Genomic DNA, 22579 nt, shown 5'->3' with positions numbered 1-22579 from the left:
ACTTGAAATTCCTTTTTTGGCCCCTCTTGCTAAAGTGGCTGTTGGTCTCAAGAGTAACCAGACTTTCAGAGTTTTCCCAAACAAATCCTTGTTTGTCATGAAATGGAGTCGAATACAAAGAGTCTGTAAATGCACTTTATCAACTTTTTTAAGTAAGTTTGATTTTTGCAGACACCTTTTATTATAGACATTTTTTTATAGTATAGTTATTTTTGTGACTTAATCAATTGGACTATTACTATTACTTTTTTTACAACATTTTTTGTGGGTGATGTTGTCACTTGAGTCAATGAGCAATAAATATAAATTTGAATTAGAATTTCGCCTCACACTTCTTATGGTAAGTTTCCATTTAGTCTTAATTACCTCCACTAGGCAGGATATGTTAATATCAGCAAATCTATGTAACTGATTTCAATGAAATGTTGTGGAAGGGTGGGGCACAACCCAAGGAAGAACCCGTTGCTTTTTGGGGCGGATCCAGACAAATGGGCAGATCCTGGATTATTTTTTTTATTTTTATTTTTTACATGGAAATTGGATGTAAGCCTTGGCAGAGCTCTCAGCTGCGGTGCTTATTAACTCAGTTAGAATTTCATGAATTTATTTACAGATAGACATGAAAACAAAAATATTTACCTTTTCATAAACCTGCCAAACAACTCTGGCTATTGGTAAAATGTCTTCACAGATGGGAATTGGGAATATCTGCCGAGTGAAGAGTGCATGCTCAGCCTTTGACTCTGACACCGCGACCACTCAAAACAAATGCAATTTGAGAGCGGTTCATTGTAAAACAGCTTAATCTGTTTTATGCTTGGATGCACATGATGGCCAGTTGTTTACCAACTAAGGGCACTGTCTCAAACACAAGTACAAATCCATTTTTGCTGCTTCCATGGCAGAAATAGGTCAATACAAGCAGACACATTGTCAAAAGGATTGTATTCAGTCTCTTTGTTAATCATGGGTATGTAATGTTTGAGAAAACCAATCACAGTCCCATCTCCCACTCCCATCAAAAGCACTCGCTATTATAATGGCAGATTAACCGGGTAGTGTAAAAGAACGCTTCTCTGCAGAGGAAATGAAATCTGCTCATGTGCGAAGAAAAAGCACACAGGTAGATCATCTGTGTGTGTGTAACAAGCTGAGAGTATAATGGGCTGTTAAAGTAACAGTGGAATACAGCACTGCCGACTTTACAACACTTGCTTTTAAGACCATGGGCGCTCAGATGGGCATTTGCTATTTAAACATCATGGGCACTGGATGTGAAAGTGACAACTGTGTCGGACTGAAATGATCAAAGACAATTGCATTGTGCCTGGTGCTTCGAATTTTTTTCATTGTAAATAAATAAATGGTTATCACACACTGTCATTATACGCAAAAAAAAAAACAGGATTTCATGTTTTCAATAAATTCTAATATTTTCAGTGACCTTTTAGGAAAGAGTGAAAATTAGAATCTCTTTACACTACTACACTGCACGATATAGCCGCAGATAGATACTGTATAGACACACACAGAGACATCTGTAAATCTTCATACCAGAAATTTCATGAGAATGATTCAGTGGTAATTCTGGCATTCATCATTTTAGAGCAAACATTCAAATTCACCACCGACCAACCATGTTAGGTCTCTACTGTCTATATAACAAATATGCTCCACTATGGAAAAGCATTTTCACCATTTATCAGATGGGGACAGCAGAGCAGCTTCGGTTCAGTTTTAGATTCCTCCTAAATATCTTCTGCAGCTGCAGGATGTTAATCAAATGAAGTATGGCCTCTTCACTGTAAGTCATGCTATATGGAAAGGTCTGCTTCATCCCCCGCATTTCATCCCCTCATGTGACTTTGAGAAATCCATCTCTGATGCTGAGTCTGTCCAGTATGGCATTCTTCCGCACACAGTTGGCAACGCATTTAACACGTAGAGTTGGTTTTCTTTTATCTCGCTGCAGTCATCCATCATATTGATCGAGTGTCACCTTAAAAGTTTGATTATAATTGCTTCTGCAGTCGTAGCTCTTGATGATATAAGAATCACAAACGATTTACACTACAACCGTTTACCGGAGGCCCTTAATGATGACTGAAGAGTTGATACGTTGATACGTAAAGCTGTTTTTAGAAGCTTGAATCCGTTATTAACATGATAAATCTGAGGATTTCTTCAGCTGCATTTTGTTGCACTATATCACTGTACTTGACTCATAACTGCCACAGGATTAAGAAGACAATCAAGCAACAAAGTTTAATTTGACTCTGATTTGTAGTAATTAATCTCTGGAAACAAGCAACCTTTCTAATCTACATTTATTTGCAGATCTAAACAGGCAGAAGAATTTAATGCAACGTGTGTGACTGTTTGTCTCCTTTATATTAACATACAATCTTCACAATTATCAGATATGATTTGCATGTTTATCAGCAAAAACACTTACATATTCAGGACCACCAAAGGGCAACAACAGTGGGACATATGTTAATATCGTTCCATTAAATTGTGTTTGCCATTGGGGGCACAGAGTGATAGTAGATCAAGCAGCTAATAAACAAATAAACATCAAGTTGGCGCTCAGGACTGACGCCGTGTCACAGTGACTGTGCACATCACCAAACAAGCGAAGAGATAAAACTCTGTGGAGGTCAATTTAAGCTGCCAAAGCTTGCAGCACATCTAAAAACTGAGTTGACATTCACTTCTCTCTCGCCTCAGAATTGTAAAGTAGGGATTTAAAATCCTAAATGTCATGGATGTTGTTTGGTTTCTTCTCTTCCTTTTTTTCCTGTTTTGTATTTCACCTTTAGTTTTCAGTTTACTCGTTGCTTTTCCCCCAAGATCCCTGCACTGACGTGCAGTAAAAAAAAATTAAACATGACTTTTCTCCCAACAGTCTTCCAGCAGCCCCTTTTTTTTTCTTTTTAGTGCATGAAGTGTTTATGCTGCGGGGGCACAGTCAACGAAAGGTCAAGCCTCCTGTGGAGTGATTAAAAATAGACCAAACCAGACTTTGCTGTAACATCAAACTAAGCCAACTGAAGCTGAATTGATTTGGTTCATTTGGAGGAGAACGGCCAGGGTGACTTTCACAGGGCAACGCAACGATAGAAGTTAGAATCATGCAGCAGAATGTTGGTAATGAGCAACACTGTAATGTCAGGAAGAGAAGGGACTGATGGGTAATCAGCAGTGGCCACACAGGAGTGAGAAGAAAACTTTTCTTATTTTCTCTCTTAAGCTGTTTCAATTCAAGCACTGTAATTGAGTGGCTGTATGTGAGATTGCAAATGCTGCTCTGGGCATTTTCTGATGCTTTTCCTGCGATTAATCCAACCTGCATGTTCTACCCAGACGCCGCAGAATGTTCAGGAACTGTTCCCGCTGTTGTGAACGCGTCTGACTCGGACAGTCTCCTGCTGCGTTTATCATATGTGGACAGCAAATTACGGATAATATCAGGACCCAATTGTCTCTTCATGTCTGAAAACGGCTTCAGTAACTTACCTTACCCGCTGATGATCTTGACATGTATGAATAACTTGCATATCCTACTCACAATATTTAAAATGACTTAATCCGCATAAATTATACAGTATACAAAGATGGTTCACTGATGAAAATCATCTGGCTTTACTTTTTGTAACCGCTGCAAACACAGTGTTCTCAGCAGGAGGAGATCTAAAGGAAGAAGCTCGTCCAAGACATTGCTGAGATTCAGAAAGTTATGAGCCATTTTGCAGCTTAGAAAGAAGAGTTATGGCATTACTCTTCCAATATTCCAGTATTATATTTCCCAAGCCAAACAATTTTCCCAACTGCTAAGAAGAAGAAAACACCTTCTCTATTTCATATTATCTGCTAATGTTCACAAAATACTTGGCGTATTTGTTTGCTGTTTCTGTTGCTCAAGCTCGTCTTTCATGCAAATAGCCGTCAGCCGCTGCCGCGCTGTGTTCATTCTGTCATGTTGCACATCTTAAATCATTTGTCGCAGTTAAAAGTGGTTACTAATGGCCTCTCTGGACAAACTCCATAACCACTGCATGTTTGTCATATTTGTGTCGTTAGAGATGTTGAGGACTGTCCTCGTTTTAGTGTCCGCAACCTTTGAACAGGGAAATGGATTTGATCAGACCTAATGTACGATGTTTTATGAATGTACAATGTTTTATGAAGAAAAACAACAAAACATTTTTCCAGCATGCGATGGGTTTATTTGTTACACAAAAATCTTTGGAAAATGATCTTCACGGTTACCAGCTGACACACACCACAGCACTTCTACAAGTCCAAAGAAATACATTCTTGGAAACGTGCAGCAGTTTTTTATATCCTAAAAAGCACCAAATTCAGTGCAGTGTAGCTCTGTGATTGAATTATCAAGCCGATGAAACAATAGAGAACAATAATTTCATTTGGAGCCACACTTGTACTCCCTTTTGCCCTGAGTCAAGAATAATTGCACTTTCAGCAAGTTCAGCTGTACAGTCCAGGGTCCTTTGGTTTGAGGCAGAGTTTCTGCTGTGGACGCTCTGCAGCCTTGTGTCAAAGGAGAGAAAAATCTGCAGTGGAAAAAGTTCAAGGACAGATTTTTGTCCTCTACTTTCTCTTGCTGGTAGTTTGAGACAGAATAGTAAGTAAGTAAAGTGCTTTACATACAAGAATACAAAGGCATACAATGATAAAAAAAATTAAACAATGAAAGGGCCAGACAATAGGAAATTTGTGGAAAACTACTCAAAGGCCAGTTTGAAAAGGTGAGTTTTGAGCTGTTTCTTGAATACAGTGACAGAACTTGAAGATTTTATGGGAGCCGGAAGAGCATTCCATAATGACGGAGCCATAGATTCAAATGCTCGATCACCTTTAGTTTTTAGTCGTGTGCGGGGGACGGTAAGTAAGTCCTGGTCAGAAGACCTAAGTGACCAGTCAGGAGAAGGAATCTTTAATGAAACATTAATAAAAAAGCATTGCAGGGGCGATGCAATGACCTTTTCTTTTACTGTAATAATGTCATTTCATAATGAAATCTTCGTGATGCCATTTATTTTGGATGATTGTAAATGATTGATTAGTCCAAATGAGCTTTAGATTGTGTCTCTGTTAGGTGGTGTCTATAGTTTTACAGGATGCAGATACCTATCCATGCATTGTTGAGTTATTTCGTGTACAAACACACACACACGCACACGTACACGTACGCCAGATCACAGGGTAAATCATATTTATAAAATTTGGAATCAGATGTCAAAGGCAAGGCAAGGCAAGTTTATTTGTATAGCACATTTCAACAAGGCAATTCAAAGTGCTTAACATAAAACATAAAAAGCAATTGGGAAGAAACAGGTAAAATCACATTAAAATATAATAATAATTAAAAATTAAAAAGAGAAAATAAAAACATGTAAAAGGAGAAAAAGACAGGTGATAAAAGTTACAGTGCAGTATAAGAAATGAAATGAATGAAAGGCGTCGGCAAACAAAAAGTCTTCAGACTTGATTTAAAAGAACTAAGAGTTGCAGCTGTCCTCGCAGGTTTCTGGGAGTTTGTTTGACTCTGGGGACAGAGAGCAGACCTGTCCCAGATGACCTCAGAGGTCTGGATGGTTCATAGCAAAGCAGAACATCAGAAATGTTTCACTTTTTGAAACCTGATTCAATGTAAGAAACACTAATCTAGTTTTGTGAGTAAGTTATAAATTATTAATTTGATTTAAGACTGTGGCTATTTAATTTCACTGTGCAGAGGTGTGATATTTAATGTCTTATTTTATTCATGTCATTCTGCCTTGTATAGTCACAGTGTTTATATTAGGGCGAGATATATTGCACCAACGATTACCACTGTAAAAGTGATGTAATTCAAGTGTTAATCTTGTGAAAGTGATGGAGTTTTATTTCAGGCTGACAATGGTTTCAACACCACTGATGGTTTGATTGAACGTAGAGAGATAAGTTAGAGGTTCTGGAGAGGCTGCACTTTTCACAGAGGAGAGGAGACCGTGTCATTCCAGCAGGGTCTGAACCATAAATTGTCCGAGGAGCTGCATACTCTGCATTTCTACTCTGGATTGTTAATATATCTTATTTTAGTGAATAGATGGCTGCTGGAGGAATGTAAGATGTCACCCTCTTAAAACTGTGCGCGTCACTTCCTGATTTACAACACTGTTTCGTCTCCGCTCCACAGATTATTTTTTCCCTGGTTTTGAGCGACGGTGAACTGGTGAAGACTTCAACTCGTGACTTCATAACTCTTCATGAGTTATGAAGTCTTACTGTCATTTTTTTTTTTAGGGCGGACGTAGCCATTTCATTTAAATATTTCCTTATTCTAAAATAGTTTGTTCCTCCTGTGGCTACTTGGTGCGTTGATAAAAGCTGTCAACCACTGGTTGTCTGGAATAATGGTGCTCATACACAATATAAGACCCAGATTGCACTGGAGTGGGGTATGTTAGTAGATGATATGGCACCGCATTAATAGCTCCCATTCATTACCTGTGTGATTGCTATTGATCTGCCAGAGGCTGCGTCAGGAGCTTTGCAGCTGCAGACCGCAAACCTCTGCGTGCCACTGTGATACATCATGTCATACACACATGCTTAATAGGAAATACTATGATCTGCCCGACCGTATGGAATCCCACTGGCTTTTTTATGCAGATAAAGATTATTGTGATTGATGGGCCTGGATTTAGGTTGGAAACCTTACTTTTTCTGTTACCATTGTTTTTTCAATGAAGGGATAAATGCTTTTTTTCTAGACGCAGGGGTGTAGTGGAATATATCTTAGAAAAAAATAAATGCTGGCAGCCGAGGTGTTCGGTCAGCAGAAATTTTTTCGAGAGTGTGTGCCTTGGATGTGACTGAGCACCACAAGGCTGATTGAATTTCAGATTATGCTTACCTATCAGAGTGCATCTACATTCTGTCTTCATTTGCAAGTGAAAGGTTCGTTTTGCCGGGTCAGCTGCGAAGGAAACTGTAAAGCTGATTCCAGATATGAACTCACTATGATTTTTTCCCTCTGTGTCCTCACATGGGCTCACTCAGGCATTTTCCGGATATTTTACCTGCGGGAGGGCGGGAAAAGTTCCTGAAATGTCCTGACTTCACTGCATTTCTGAGAGCAGCTTGTGTGAGATGCTTCAGTCGGTCCAGAGCAACATTTGCGGACATTTGCGTTCTCATTTACAGCCCCTCTGGAAAATTTCAGGAAAATATCCGGACTTGTCTGATAGCAGATTATCACAGTGCTCCTAACAACACTGATGGTTTTAAAAAAAAAACAACAACATTGAAATGATTTCTCAGTATTTTATCCAATGCAATCTCTGTCACCTGATCAAGACTCATCTCTACTTGTTCTAGCACTCTTCCTTTACGTTATAGATAATTTCCCCGGAACTTCCCAGTTTGGGATCAATAAAGTTCATCTATGTATCTATCTTTTTATTTATAAGGCAAATATACAGTATATTTACATGTTTAAATATAATTTTAATTTTAATATAACTTTCCCATCCACCTCTGTGTCTTCCAGGAGGCGTTTGGGGAGAGTGCAGGAGTCCACGGCCAGGCAGAGGACAGGAAGGAGAAGGTTCCTAGCCCACATCTCAGCCAACTGGTGGTCCTCACAAACAGTGGTACTCTCTATGGGCTAGCACAGAGGGTGGTGGCTACTGAGTCTCTGTGAGTACACAACTCTACAGTGAAACCACAAATCATCACCTTGCAATGATATTACTTCATGCTACAAATGGCTTTGCACATTACGCAAAACATAAACCACACAATAATCGGAAAGAAAAATGATAAAATAAGCGCTGTAGTTTGACAAAAGTGAGAAAAGTTAATACAGCAGTGTTTCTTTCAACTCGTGTCTTGTGTGGTGTGCAGTGAGTCGGGGGTTTATGCTCATCAAAGCAGTTTCTCGCTCAATTCCTCGCCGCGAGGTGCTTGTAATTTCATTAGACAGTGTTTTACGGCCTGGCCATCAAACATTTGCTCTACCTGCAATGTGCCCTTGCTGTATGTGTGCGGTCGTTTTCATCACACGCATCAATAAAGCGTGTTAAATTGAAAAGAAAAAAAAGGGTTATTGAAATAGAAGGAGAGACAGAGAGACTTAGTCTACCCCCATAAAGAGGTTCTAGCTTTCTCCCTATAAAATACAATTTTTGTTAAACTCGTGCAATTAGTCTCACCGGTTTATTTTCTTTGTCTTGCCCCCATAATTATTCTCATCTCTCCCTCATTGCATTCTACACAACACTCTACACAAAAGCGTCCTCATACATAATTAGGTCAAACTGTCATCATTGCTGAAGAGACTTACACACTCTCATGCAGCGTTTTTTCACGTATCCAAGGCGGCAACAAGCTCGAAAGAATAATTGAAATAAAAGAGCTGTAAATGGTGAGGTGAAGATATCTCTTTGTGTCGAAAGACGGACGAAATACAGAAAACTTTATTCTGTCAGAAAAGGTAACATTGAAAGGGACGGCTGACCTTGAGTGTGCATTGTGAGAACCTCCAACATATTCAGCAGATGCATTTTCAAAGACCATCTTGGAAAAAAAGAAGAGTTGGTCCCCATTCCGTAGCCCTTAGCAGGAATCCGAGATAAGAGCTTAGTGGAGTGGCTCTCGCTGCTGTTTGCCCTTCTAGCTGTTGTTCAGGTGTTGTATTTATACAAGCGTGATCAGATAAGCGTGAACTGCAGGGTGTGCTCTTTTTCTTCTCCAAACTGCACCATGTTGCCGAGGTAAACACAAGCTGTTCCAGCTAATCTTAATGTGATTTTCTCTGCTCCGCGAAAAGAACAACTGTGTACTGTCCTCATTTATGGGAGGGGGCTGGTTTTTAATGTAGGGCCTCTCAGATTCACAGCTCTATTTTAACAATCTAAACGCATGTTGTAAAGCGCTTATCCAAATCCACTTTTGGATAATGTTGATGGCAAAATGGTGAGACGGAAAGTTTGCCACACATGGCTCGACAGGGTTGTAATTAGTCTCTTGTTTAATCATGGGTGTGTTTTGGGGATATAACATGCAATATATCTTAATATTATGCTCTAAAATAACAGTGACTTCAGACCGGGTCTTTGTTGGTCAATTGGACAGTCGCTTTACGCAGCCTCAAGATAACAAGAAAGTGCCTGACGACACACACCTCATTTTAAGACCAACACTTCGCCTGTTGGTGCTCAGATGGGAGCAAGAGCCTCTGTCAGAAGTGACAAAAACTAGAGGTAGCCCATTAAATCCGTCGAGATTATATATTGACCACTATAAGATTAGTAGACATTTAATGTTATATGTGCACTTTATGTCTGTCAATAAGTAATAAATGCAGTAGAGATATGTAAAAGATATACTTGTGGCAATCTTGCGTTGTTGAGACGCCGTTGTCTTTTGAATTTCACTCTCTGATCATTTGAGGTGCTGCAAGGATATCGTCATTTGTGAGCCGCGGTGTACTGCACCAGTCGTCCATGTTGAACTCAACTCAACTTCAGCCCACTCAAACCTGCTCCCTCCCTTTTTATTTAGTTTATAGTAACACTTCAGAGACATAGATCAGCCAGAGGCAGAAGGTTTTTCTTTAGTCAGAGCTGGATTCACTGAGGAACAGGGGTATTAGGTTTTTTCCGCATTGATTTTTTTTCCCTGGGTTTTTGTCATTTATTTTGCCTCCCTGCGACTTCACTTGGTCTCAGTATTTTTCAAGTATAATTGAAATCCCTGTATTGTTAAAACTCCTGCCTGATTTGTTGGACGTTATTAATGCTTTGCAAATATAAGCGCAGATCCCAAGGAACCAGAGGATCATTAAGGTTCTGACAAATCTCAAGTCCATTCAATTGAATTATTTATTGCATCAAACTGTAATGATCACAGGGGAGAAATTAGATTGTAGTTGCAGCAATATGAGAATGATTTGCAAATTTACATAGAGGGAGCACAAGTTAGCAGCAGTAAGGGTGCACATTGTACATATGTGAATTTTTTTTTAGTTATTCACATTATCAAACGAACAGAGGTAATCTAAATCTAAAAGAAATTATAAAAAATCGAAGGAGCAAAAGACTTTACCTTGTGTTTTTGTAATGTGTATCTGTATAGTTTAGTTAAGTGCTGTTCTTACTAACAGACAAGAGAGGTCGAACTTTAATAGTATTAATATTAACAGCTTAATGGGTTCAGGATTGAATTTGCAGTTCTGTGATGATGACAGAAATTTAAGAGGGTATTTTGTGAAAAAGCCCAACTACAATTTCAAATTCAGCCAAAAGTAACTTCAGCTCTTGGAAATAGATGTGTCACTCCTGGATGAAAATATATTTTTTAAAAACAAGACATAAACGAGACATCTTTTGTTGTGTTATGAACATTTGCGGATCATATTATACCACTGCTGTGCTGAATGAAACGACTCTGTGCTTTTTGTTTTGTGTTGTTTTTTTTCACAGTGTGTTTCTGGCTGAGCAGTTTGAGTCCCTTCAGTCCCACCTGGACACAATGATGCCTGCAGCCAAGAAGCCTTTCCTGCAGCAGTTTTATTCCCAGGTATTGTAGACTTGATACACGTTTATCTTAACTCTAAAGGGTCTGAGTAACTACACTAACTGTCAATCACTGTCAGCTTCAGTTAGGACCAACCTATCATTATGTCTTTCATATACAGTGTCTTTCACTTTAAATGCTCCCTACAACAACAGTGCAGATGCTCTCACTCTTTTATTTGTATCCATCATTCTCACTTTTAGTTTTCTGTGAAAGCATATTTCTCCTCAGACACAAATAACTATGTAACTGCAGCCAAGCATTCAGTCCTGCTCTCTGAACAAAGGAGAAAATTGTCTGTCACTCATAACCATGCATGCAGCTCTTTGTGTCTTTTTTGTTTGTTTCCTTTGTCCACTTGACATTTATAATGTTCAGGTACACAAACATGTCTGTTTTTCCCAAACATCAAATGAATGTCATGTCCTTTGATTTCCCCCTTGGAAATGTTATTGCAATTTTCTATTGCGCAATCGATGACTTTATGTTACCTGCACAGCATGTTCATCCCTGAGGAGACCTTGGCTTTATGTCTACAGCTTACATAACTTTCTCAAACAAAATGAAAATAACACACATGTACGTATTCTGCCTTTATTTATTTTTTCACTCAGACGGTTTCTACAGCCAGTGAACTGCGGAAACCAATATACTGGATTGTGGCAGCCAAGGCCATCGACTACGAACAAATGCTCCTCCTGATGGCCGGAGTTAAATGGGACATTAGGGAGATAATGTCACAGCACAATGTATATGTGGACGTCCTGTTAAAGGTATTGTTTCATAAGAGATGCAGACGACTGCTGATGTGTTATTTAATGTGGTTTACCGCGGGTCGGTGGTAGGTGAAAAGGTGCACACACAGTGGGCGGCGCCATTGCAACTTTCTCTTGCCTTTCATAGAGATAATGTGCAGATGGATCATCGGTCCGAGCTTTTCTGTTCTTCGTGTTCATGTTAGTGCGTCTCTCCCTGTGATTTAATTGGCCCCTGGCGGTCTTCACGTATATATAAACATGACACATGGGTGGACATGCTGCCTTTTCCCACGCTGTGACATCTTTCAAAGGCGCACAAACACTGTAAACACCTGCCCACCACACGAGCAACACCGCAGCTACACCTTATGTTTATACAGTCAGTTGGCTAAACACAGTACGACTATTCTAACTATGCTAGCCGCTGTGAGTGTGCCCTGAAGGCTCTGACATTGACATGATCACCAACCCGCTAATGAGATGTGATAGATTAATCCATTTAGCTTCTTCTTTTTTTTAGCTCGTTAGTTTTTTTGTTTATTTGTTGGTTCTCCCTTACACAGGGTCATTTTATTCATTTGTGCTTCTGGTCCCGCATTTGTTTGGATCGGAGATGCTGGTGCTAGTGCGTGATCTAATGGCAGTGAAAATCGAGTATATATATTTAGACATTCAAGAACTCTTTAGTTCCTTGTTGTTCCTCACAACTTTAAATTCATTCAGGGACCTTTAATATCAATTATTTGGGACAGGGTGAATAATTTAGTCCATGAATGAGCTGCTGCGAGCAGAATGCAGATCTCCCCTGCAGTTTTTCACATTGTTAAAGACATTTGAGCTTCCAGGTCCCTGAAGTATTTTTGGAATTGGAAGTTTTCTACTAAACGTGTCTTTATGCATGCTGGCTACTTATCCCTTTATAAATTTTGCATGGGGTGGAAGGACACACGGCGGTGTGAAATCCTCAGCAGACCAGCACCGAACCGAGACAATTCCCCATATACGGTATCCATCCGCATGTCTTAGAAATCTCATGATTAAAATCGCCTGTGTTAAATGACAGATGTTGTTAAAATCCCTGCAAAATAAATACATGTACATAAACATAAATAAATATTCAGACGTGGGGTTCACAGTTATCTGCTCATAAGAAAAAGGCTCTAAAGGGCTTATAGATCTTTGTCTGGTTCTGGCAGCGTCGTTGAGCCAGACTAATTTAGCATATGATCTAAGTTACCTGAGGGGAAGTTTCTGTCTCACTGGCCAGGTTGAAATGTGCAACGAGTCAAAACGATCCAGCTGATGGACTGACATGGTGCACATTACAACTAGCATGTATTTTTCCCCATCAGGTGCTAATAGCCTCTCTGCCAACTTGTCAGACGCCCATAATACATGTGGATCGTGTTATGTGCACTGATTGGAAAGGGTGTGCTACATTTTGTGGAACTGCACACTGGAGAATATTTTATTCATGAATTCAGGTTGATCACTGGCATTCAACAATGGCATTGATTTGCATATAAAGTGGCAAGCAAATGCAGCAGCCACAGAATGACTTCATTGACAAAATGTTCAAGTCAGAAACTATTGCAAGACTGTTTGTGAATGAACAACATTTCCTTCCTGGGAGCAGAATTAATGATAATGTATGCCTTAAAATTCAGGTTTGTTTTCATCAAACATGATGCAGTTTGAATTAAAGTCATCATTTGTTAAATACGCAGTGGAAAATCCAGAAACTTCACTTGGGACACATCCATCACATTCACGAAAACAGTCCCGATGGGCTGCAATTTGTTCCTGTTATTGGCAACATGTCCATCCATAATTAAACATTTCAGAGAAAGCAGTTAGTTAAAGGTCACCACTTTGTTTGTATTACAAGTGCCCAAAGGTCGACTCTGAATGGACTCCAACAGGTTGCATGTGCAACAAAAATTTTACAAAAAGTCCAGCTGGGACATTCCCAAACCAGAGTAAAGCATCCAGCAGCGCACAGATGATTTGTTTCAACGCCTGCATAGTGCCCCGGTGGATTCATACTTCCTGTGCTGGTCTTTTCTGCACTTTGGGATGTTTCGTTTCCATCAGTCCAGACCACAAAATCGTGAAAATGGCTCAGTCAAATTTAACCCAGACATGCTGTGGGCTGCTTACTCCAGGAAAGTATGTCATTTATTGTATTTCATTGCTCTGATTTACTTATGCTACTATTAATTACTTATAAAAAAAAACTGATACAAACCCCTAATTCAGTTTATTCCTCACAGGCTGTGAATGATTGTGCAATTCACAGCATGAGGTAGTTTTTATAACCCTGTTTGCTTCTACAATTTAAGACTGGGGGGAGCTGGTGTGGGGCTTATCCAAGAACACAGAGTAGCTTCGAGCGAATCCGAGGAAACATACTGATGTTCATGAAGACTTTCATCTCGTTAGGTCTTCCTTCTGGGAACCAAAGATGTATTAGTCCTACTGCGGCATGTTTCCTGTTAAGAGGCTGTAGATGTGTAGGGCTGTGGTCATAAATCCTTTCTATAGGTCATAGTCTTTTGCCTCTTAAATGTACCTTATGTTAAGGTTTTGTATTTTTAATACAAGCTCAATTCATCTGTATCTTAATATCACCAGTGAATCTTATTATATAAGACACACCCATGTTTTGAACATTATTTATTTCTCCTGGTTTTTATAATACTCAAGTTACCTGATGCATGTGCTCACCCTGAGCTTTCTCCTCCATCTACTCAGGAGTTTGAGCAGTTTAACAAGCGGCTGGGTGATGTTTCCAGACATGTGCGCATCCCACTGCCTGTGTCCAACGTCCTGTGGGAGCACTGCATCCGTCTGGCCAACAGGACTCTTGTTGAGGGGTAAGGAAGCCATAAAACACCTCCTCAGCTTCAAGGGCATGTGTGCAGCCTGACGTCATTCCGATGAAGTTGTGGCCAGAGATTAATATGAATCATTGTTCAAGCTCCGGTGGAAAAACATCATTTTCTATAGTAAACATTGACTCAGAAGTTGGTATGACACAGATCTAGAACTGTACAACCTACAAAGTTGCCAATTCAGACAAAAATAATCGCAGGGTTTGGCTTCGATGTGGCGCCGTGATGAAAAGGCAATTATGTTGTATATTGACTTTGCACACTGTTATGAGCAAACCAGCGCTTAATAGCAAAAGTAATGTGGATTTTTTTTCAAGATTTTAGTTGTACAATGTGGTTGCAGAAGTTTTACTAGAGGTCCCGTAACTATACCTGAGCACGACGGACGTCTCTGTACACTTTGTCGACTTTGTTTATTCCAGCTAAGAGCACTTGAATCCTAAGAGCACGAGCCCAGGCTGCAGTTTGCCCTTGGTTGATTCTGTCACGCTAGGCTTTCGCACACAAGTAACATTGAATCTCTTCATATCTATAAAAATATGTGCATAATGTTGGTTGAGTTTGGCTGTTGGTTAATAAAAGCTCTTAAGGTCAAACCTTCTTGGTATGAAGGAACTTTGGCCCACATATCTTTTAGCTGTGGTATTATGAGAAAATGATGCCTGTTGGCAGTTTCTACCCATTGAAATGCATTTATTCATAAATATAGAATTATTTTGGAGAAAAAGTCAGCGTTTCTGTACAGTAATGAATGCAACAGTTATTGATAGTTTGTCAATGAGGTAAAAGTGGTAAGGTTTTTATGTGTCAAATATATATTTAGGATATTTCAGCAGTTTTTCAAGTTGATACATAATTATACCGCATTGAAAGGAGGAAGGACACAAAAGTGTTGAATGCAGTGCAGACCTGTAGAATAGTGGTTTTATTTATGTAAGACCAGGGAGAGGTTGGAAATGTAAGTGTGTTGTTCCGGCAGCTTTTTTTTGCTTGAAAATGCTCCTTCACTCTTAGGTCACTGTCATTAATAGTATCTCTAAGCTCAAACAACACGTCTTTTTTTCTTCTTTTTTTTTTGCATTTGTGACTGCCAACCCCCCCCCAGAATCTTTGAGAACAAGTTAATCGGTTGATATTGATAATGTCACCAGAGTAACCCTGAGCTGCTAATTTGTAAAGGCGACGGTAAATGTGTTTGGCGGGGTTGATAGCAGGCACACACACAAAAAAAATGGTTTCAGTTAAAAACAAATGCTTGTCAAGTGGTTTAGTGCTCCCTACGTGTTTTAAGAAGAGGAGAGAACATTGCACATAACCATAGGTGGAGGGGCTCGCCCTCACTCACTGGGAAAGGAGAATGTGTATACCGCCCCACACATTTGCCGAGCACTTTTCCTTCCCATTGCGTAAGAGGACTTTTGAACCATTTCCAGTTAAAAATTGGCTCATTACGACTGCAGCTGCTCCTGCTGTTGGCCACCTCTCCAGCACACGGAGAAGAAGGAGTGGTCCTGTTTGTTTGTTTCTACTCTGTTGTTCAGTTTCTCTGCCCAGCGCTCGTCTCCCCCTCAGAGACTCGCCGAAATGGCTCCGATAGGAATGTGAGCCACAGATCACACACTCGGCACCAAACTCTGGCAGGTCTGACAAGCAAAGAGAGAAGGGGGGGGGGTGAGGCACAGAATGGAAAGGGAAGAGAAAGGAAGCTGAAGTGTGAGACAGGGAGAGTTTACAGAGAGCAGACCTGTATGTGTGCTGTGTAATGCACTGGAGCTTTCACAGACACTGACCGCGCGCACACACGTTTACCTCCCACACTACAGTGGAACAACCGGACCGAACATTGAAGAAGTTTACATGCACATAAAAGGAATCCTGCATATTCTAACAATACAGATATTTTCCCGTTACATTAAATTGATGATCATTTTTTTAAATGGTCAAAAATTAAAAAATATTTAGTCCAACATATGTCATACAAACATGGGGACAAAAATAATGTAATAGAATAAAACAAATGAAAAATAACATGATATGCAAATAATATTAAAAAAAAATCGATGCTTGACAGGACAAAAAGGTCCATTATGATTGCTCTGTCTGTAAACCATTTTGATTATTTTAAGTATGACCCATTATGCCAACTGTACATTTACAAAAAAAATGAAGTACATGTCACATCCCTCTTCTCTTTCTATTTCTGTTAACAGAAGGTTATTACAGTAACTTTTTGACAGAGCTTTGGCACCCCCCCATGCATCTATACTTAAAGTTTAATAATCATTGACATGTGACAAGCACAAACACATCATGCAGACAGTTTTGTATGCATCAAATAATTCAGAGAGAACTACACAATGGTATATGGACTGCATTTATACAGCACTTTTCTAGTCTGTCGACCTCTCAAAGCTGTTCTGACGCTGATGATGCGGCATCGGGAGCCGTTTGGTGTTCACACACTTCGGAGCAGCCGGGGATCAAACGGGAGCCCACTGATGATTAATGCAAACCGCTGCAACCTGACTCTCTCCTTCATATGCAGGATAATGAGGATATTGAGGTAAAGTTCCTGAGAGGAATTCCTGTAATTAATTTAACACCACATCATTCAATTGAACACCATTGCTCAGTTCAATTCCACTAAGTAAGAGTCGTCCTGCAAGCTAAATGATGTGTGTAGGACATTTTTCACTTAGAACAAAATGAGGTAATGCACCCAGGTAATGCATCGCAACCAAGTCTGGAGGCTGGCCAGCTTTGTGGAGATAAACGCAGGGATTCAAGTTCTTTGTCGCTGCGACTGCGCTCCGTCAATGTTGGACGGGGTCCTCCTCTTCCATGGAAGAAAAAAAAACAAAAGGCTGTAAAGTGTGCACACCCAGTGGTGCACTGGCCCTATACATTCACTACGTCAGCAAATTATATAGTGAAACTTTGCTTGTGCATGCTGTTTGCAACATATGACCCAGTCGCAAACATGGAGAAGTCCACTGGCAGCTCGGCATCATATTTTACAAATAGAAGAACAAACTATAATATTAGACGAATGCGAAAAAGGTTAAACACATAATCCAGACTAAAAAAAACTAAAGCTGTAGCTGCCAAATGCAGCGAGGACAGCTGGCAAAAACCACAGACTGTGTGAAAGTTGACCGCTTCATAACATCACAGCCCCGTCATGGAGCACGAGTAGATCTATGTCTCTTTATGTTCCATTAAATTAATGTGTTGCTTAGATGTGTTGTTATTGCTTCTATGTCATTTTTAGCCCTTTTTCCTTTAACTGAAACTCCGGAGGTGTCAAACAGCCTTTGGAGTAGATGAAAAATAAATATCAAAACATTCTTCGAAGGGGTAAGAAGTCTTACTGTCCAGCAAATAGAACCTTTCAGTGCTTCAAGTCTGCCGTAGGATGATGTTGCTGAAACGACAGAAGCACAATGAAATGACTTTGAAAAAAATGAAATGAAGAAGACGGTAAGGGGCCGCTGCACAGGAGTACACTCCTGCCGAGGAGCCGGCCCTCTGCAAGTAATAAGCTTTTCTTCATATAAAGAATTGACAGGAAAAGCCATAGGGGGTCTGCCCGTCTCTGTAACCTATTACGGTCCGCACACCAGGCCCTGAGGGACCTTCTACAAACGGCGATGCCATTTTTCCAAAAGAATTGATTGGTCAGTAGGCGGCAGACTGTGTGCGGGCATGACGGTGCACCTCATTGAAGCGACGTGATTTTAAAAAAGACAATGATCATCTAGTCTCTAAGGCGAGGGTGAGTTACGACTCTGGACACTTGAGCGCTGATTAAATATGTTTTAACACATTTGGAACCTGGGATAAGCAATTGATTATCCTCTAATCTGTTGTGTTGACCCTAATATTAGTTGTTGTGTTTTCTTGATGAAAGCAAATCTCAGAGCAGATTTATAAAAACAGATGAGCCACACACAGCAACAGTGGCCACAAGGAGATCACGTATGATTATTAACATAAGCCTCAACCTCTCTCTCTCTCACACATACACACATATACACACAGACCGACCTGCCAGTCCTACTCTGACTGACTAAAAGCAACATTGCGTGTTTATTTTTTTGCATCGAACGAGGAGGTGAGATCCGTTCCAGAGTGGTCACTGGAGACGTCAGACGTGTTTGAATACCGGGTGTGAGCCGATGCACTGAGAGTTTTCAACTTGCGGTCGGATCACCCAGGACTCGCGTTGTTGCCAGGCAGGAGTGGGGCCAGTGGGGGTAATAGTAGACTGAACTATAACACCCCCCCAGGAAGGTCAGGACCCACTCTGGGCCAGAGTGAGAGAAATCCATTAAGTTTTTTCCCGGCCGTGTGATCAACCTCCACTGACCTGACTAGAGACCCCCCAGCCCCAGTTTTATTTTTTTTAAACCTTGAATCCCTGTATGTGCTTCAGAACAGGTGGAGAGGCTCAAGTCAGAGCATTTGAATCAGAATGAAAATGTCCCCAGGATTGACTCATTGCTCAACCTGAAACTGCTTAAAGCAATGCCAACCTCCCCTTTCCCCATCCGCTTATTTGTCCCTTTTTCCCTAGATATGCTAATGTGAAGAAATGCAGCAACGAGGGCCGCGCCCTGATGCAGCTGGACTTCCAGCAGTTCCTCATGAAGCTGGAGAAGCTGACGGACCTGCGACCCATCCCCGACAAAGAGTTTGTGGAGACCTACATCAAGGCTTATTACCTGACGGAGAACGACATGGAGCAGTTCATCAAGAACCACAGGGTGAGGCGGTGGGAGGGGCCGGTCGGAGGGTAGTGACCTTTGTTGAGCCGTTGTCAGACACAAACTGGAACATTTCCAGAACATTCAGGAGAGGGGTTTGGCAGCTGGCCAGAGCGCCCGCTCAATCTCCGTAAATCTCCCTCCTGTGGTCTCACATTGGCTCTATTGGACATTTTCTGGAATTTTGACTAAGTTCCTGAAAATGTCCGGAGCAACATTTGCGTTGTGACGTACCCGAAGGGTTCGGGGAAGTGTGCGGACTTCGGTGCACGTCCGAAAAGCAGCCCTGGACCGTTAGGACGTCAGTGTCCTGCCGATGTTACATCTGCTTTACTCACCGACTCTCTGTGTGTTTCCTGCAGGAGTACTCCATGAAGCAGCTAGCCAACCTGGTGAATGTTTGCCTGGGCTCGCACATAAACAAGAAAGCTCGCCAGAAACTCCTGGCAGCCATCGATGACATTGACAGACCCAAGAGATAAGACCGATGCGCGGACGTGGAAACGCATCGACCGACCCACGGAGACGGACGGAGCAGCAGAGGAACTCCCTCGGTGGAGCCCGGCGTCGGGTGTCTTCAGTTTTTGTTTCGGGCATATGCCAATGTTGACGTGTCTTCAACGGCCACTACAGCGCATACATGTACAGTAGTGGAGCTACTGTATACTATAGCTCAAATGTTAGCCAGGCGCTAGCTCTCTGTTAACCTGCAGTCTTTATGTTATCAAGAAGAGACACAGTGACGGACATTATTACTAACACTCACACTCACGCATGCTTTTCAGTCCCTCTGCTCACGGACGTGCCGTCACAGATGCACTCACCATCTCATTTAACACACGTGCTGCTAATGAATGTCTAGAGCGAGCGGTCTGCGAATATTGCCGTGACCGTGAAGGAACAGATCTTGAGTTTCGTTCTGCAGGATCTAACTGTGCAGATGTGAACATGTGGCCGTTTATGGCGTCCCGTCTTTTTTTCACCAAATGGGCTCCTTTGCTGACACAACTCCTGCGCCGAGATGAAAAGAAAACAATCGGGGGAGTATTCATGAGTCGCCTGAATTCGATTGTCACGTGACGTTGTTGATCTTTGTGGTAGATATTGCCGGAGGGAGAACGGTCATACAGCTCTGCGATCTGAATGTGTTCTCTGTAGGAGATACAGTAAAGTAAATCTGGGTTATTGTTCACTTAAATCATTCAAGCTACTCCGGCCCGTGTGTCTGCTGTATATTCCACGGCATCATCGTCTGTTTCTCCAATTTTTTATTTTTTTCTCTCTATGAATTACGTAAAATCTAATATAATGATGATTCTGAAAATAATATAAATTGTTGTAGTTGGCCTTAACATACTTTATAGATTATATCTGCACCAGCTGCGTTTGTTTGTTTGTTTGTTTGTTTGTTTGTTTGTTTCTGAGGACGAACTGATTTTATCGTCCCGGGGTGAGTTCATGAACGTCTTTGTGAAGGTGCTTATCTTGGACTCGAGTCTCCGGCCTTCGTGCTGAACAGTAAAATGTTGGCTTGTGTTTTTATCCATGTTGTCGGGTTGTGCAGTCAAAACACTGATAATGAGTTGGTGGTTGAATGGTGATAAAACTACCAGAGCAGCTTTCCCTCCAGGCTGTAACGCTGCCCCCAGCAGTCCTCTCCATTAGTTTGACCTGACCACGCCTGCCACGGGGGCAGATCTAGATTCATGTCAAATCGTTAAAAAAAAAAAAAAAAAAAAAATGAAGTTACCGTTTGTGATGCACCTTCATGTATACTTTGTGTACAACTATTCCAAGACAAAATACTGTAGATGTCAATGTTTTTGAACAGTGTATTTATTTCCTGCTTTGTGTCTTTGGTTATGATTTTATATGATCAGTTCTGGGAGTCGCTCATCACCTCTCGGTATCTCGTAACTTATAGAATGAAGCAACAAGCAAATATCTAAACGTCGTCAGTTACATCAAGGGTCGAGTGCACTATAGGGGAAATCAGTAATCAGTGTCGGAATCGTAGGTTAAGCCGAGATGATTCCAACGTAATAAACACGCTAACAACACTTCATTGTTTGTGGTTCTTCCTCAGCCGCGGTGTCACGATTAAAATGGCATAATCTGTTGAACACCAGTGTTACAGCAGTTTTGGTGGAGTTTGACATTTGCCGTGCGTCAGAATATTTCAGTGTCACTTTTCAGCGGCGCCACTGTCCATCCTAATGAGGCCCGTCTCAGGGGGACGCTGTCGGACTAACTAATGTGGCCCTCAGCCGTCTTGTTCAGCAGGAGACGGACAGGAATGTCCTTGACCCTAACCCATTAATCGAATGATGGTTGTAATTTCCTTTTTTCTTGGTTTGGAGACGAAAGACACAGCAGGTCTGATTTTAATGACAATATTTGTCTTGTAAATACATTTTTTTTTTAGCCCTTAGTTATTGGTAAAATATACAAAAAAATGGTTTACTGACATGTTTTATTGCGACTGAATCAAGGGTAACAGGTTTCGGGTCGTGATGACATCCTCACTCGGGATTCATTTGCCAACTCTTTTAATGTGATTTTTCCAAAAGCCGTCGACCTTACAATTGAAATTGAATATCCTGAAGACCATTTTTTTGTAAAAGATCTGAGGATATGAGCTTTTGCCAAAATCAATTACTCTATATTCATTTCATTCAATATTTCCTACAAGAATCCCTGATGGCATGGTGACAGCGTCACCTCCCGTTTCGGTGGTTTTTTTTACAGTTTGTGCTTTCACACCCAGCCATCCAGCTCTTGTGCACACCTTTTTCCGAGCAGCGATTTCCTCACCCCCCCCCACCACCATCGAACACTTCGAGTCACGACCCTCCCAGCACCACTGTCGGGTGCCCGGCTGGATCGCACTCCCTCCTGTCTCCTGTGATGCCGTGGTCCAGTGAGCATTTTGGGATAAAAGACCAGGCGCTCTTTTTTGCTCCTGTGCGTCTGAAAATTTCAACCAGCCAAGTCCATAGAAAATCACCATCACTGCCCTACATGGCCCCCGTCTGTTAGTGTGCCTCCATTCAGCCGTCATTCATGTCTGTTCATACATATTTAACCGAGAACAATCGCTGGCAGAGGCTATTAATACTTAACATGATTCATAAGACAGGATTTGACAGTGGGGGTGTGGAGGGGGCTGGGGGGTGGGGGGTCGACAACCAGAGCAGATTCTGATACTCGAGTAGGACATGAGTAGACAACATTTGGGCAATTTCCTATAAAGGTCTGTCGCTCAGTGGGAAAAGTATGAATTTTCTCAGGCCGTCCAGTTAATAATCAAGGCTCTTTGAAATCTTGAGCTGTGACACTGATTACAAACCCCCCCAAACTCACTTTTTAAGGGTTTTCCTAGTAATCAAAGTTGATTGGACGTTTTTTTATTTTTTTTAATGAATTACTAAAGGAGAAATTCCTTTTTCTCTGCTTGTTCCACTGAGCGCTGCCCAGTTGCTGCCCACCCATCGTCTCCCCACAGTGGATTTCCAGATACATGGAAATGCTGATTAGAGGATTTCATTAGGTTGAAAGTTTGCAGAGGTTG

The 22579-nt window shown here is 41.2% G+C and overlaps 1 protein-coding gene across 2 annotated transcripts in view; it reads left to right on the top strand.

Annotated features, from left to right (window-relative positions):
- Positions 1–21068, top strand: part of vps50 (VPS50 EARP/GARPII complex subunit) — a 100850-nt gene extending 79782 nt beyond the window's left edge. For both annotated transcript variants that reach the window (XM_035620587.2, XM_035620586.2), the window contains 6 exons: positions 7562–7710; positions 10497–10593; positions 11205–11363; positions 14103–14224; positions 18819–19008; positions 19371–21068. In XM_035620587.2, coding sequence (XP_035476480.1) covers positions 7562–7710; positions 10497–10593; positions 11205–11363; positions 14103–14224; positions 18819–19008; positions 19371–19490 — 837 coding nt within the window. In that variant the 3' untranslated portion in view covers positions 19491–21068. The remainder of the gene's footprint in view (positions 1–7561; positions 7711–10496; positions 10594–11204; positions 11364–14102; positions 14225–18818; positions 19009–19370) is intronic.
- Positions 21069–22579: the final 1511 nt, after the last annotated feature.

The sequence above is a fragment of the Scophthalmus maximus genome, chromosome 22 (assembly GCF_022379125.1).
Source record: "Scophthalmus maximus strain ysfricsl-2021 chromosome 22, ASM2237912v1, whole genome shotgun sequence".
Classification (NCBI taxonomy): Eukaryota; Metazoa; Chordata; class Actinopteri; order Pleuronectiformes; family Scophthalmidae; genus Scophthalmus; species Scophthalmus maximus.
Note: the sequence above shows the minus strand (reverse complement) of the source record. Positions and strands in the feature narration are given on the sequence as shown.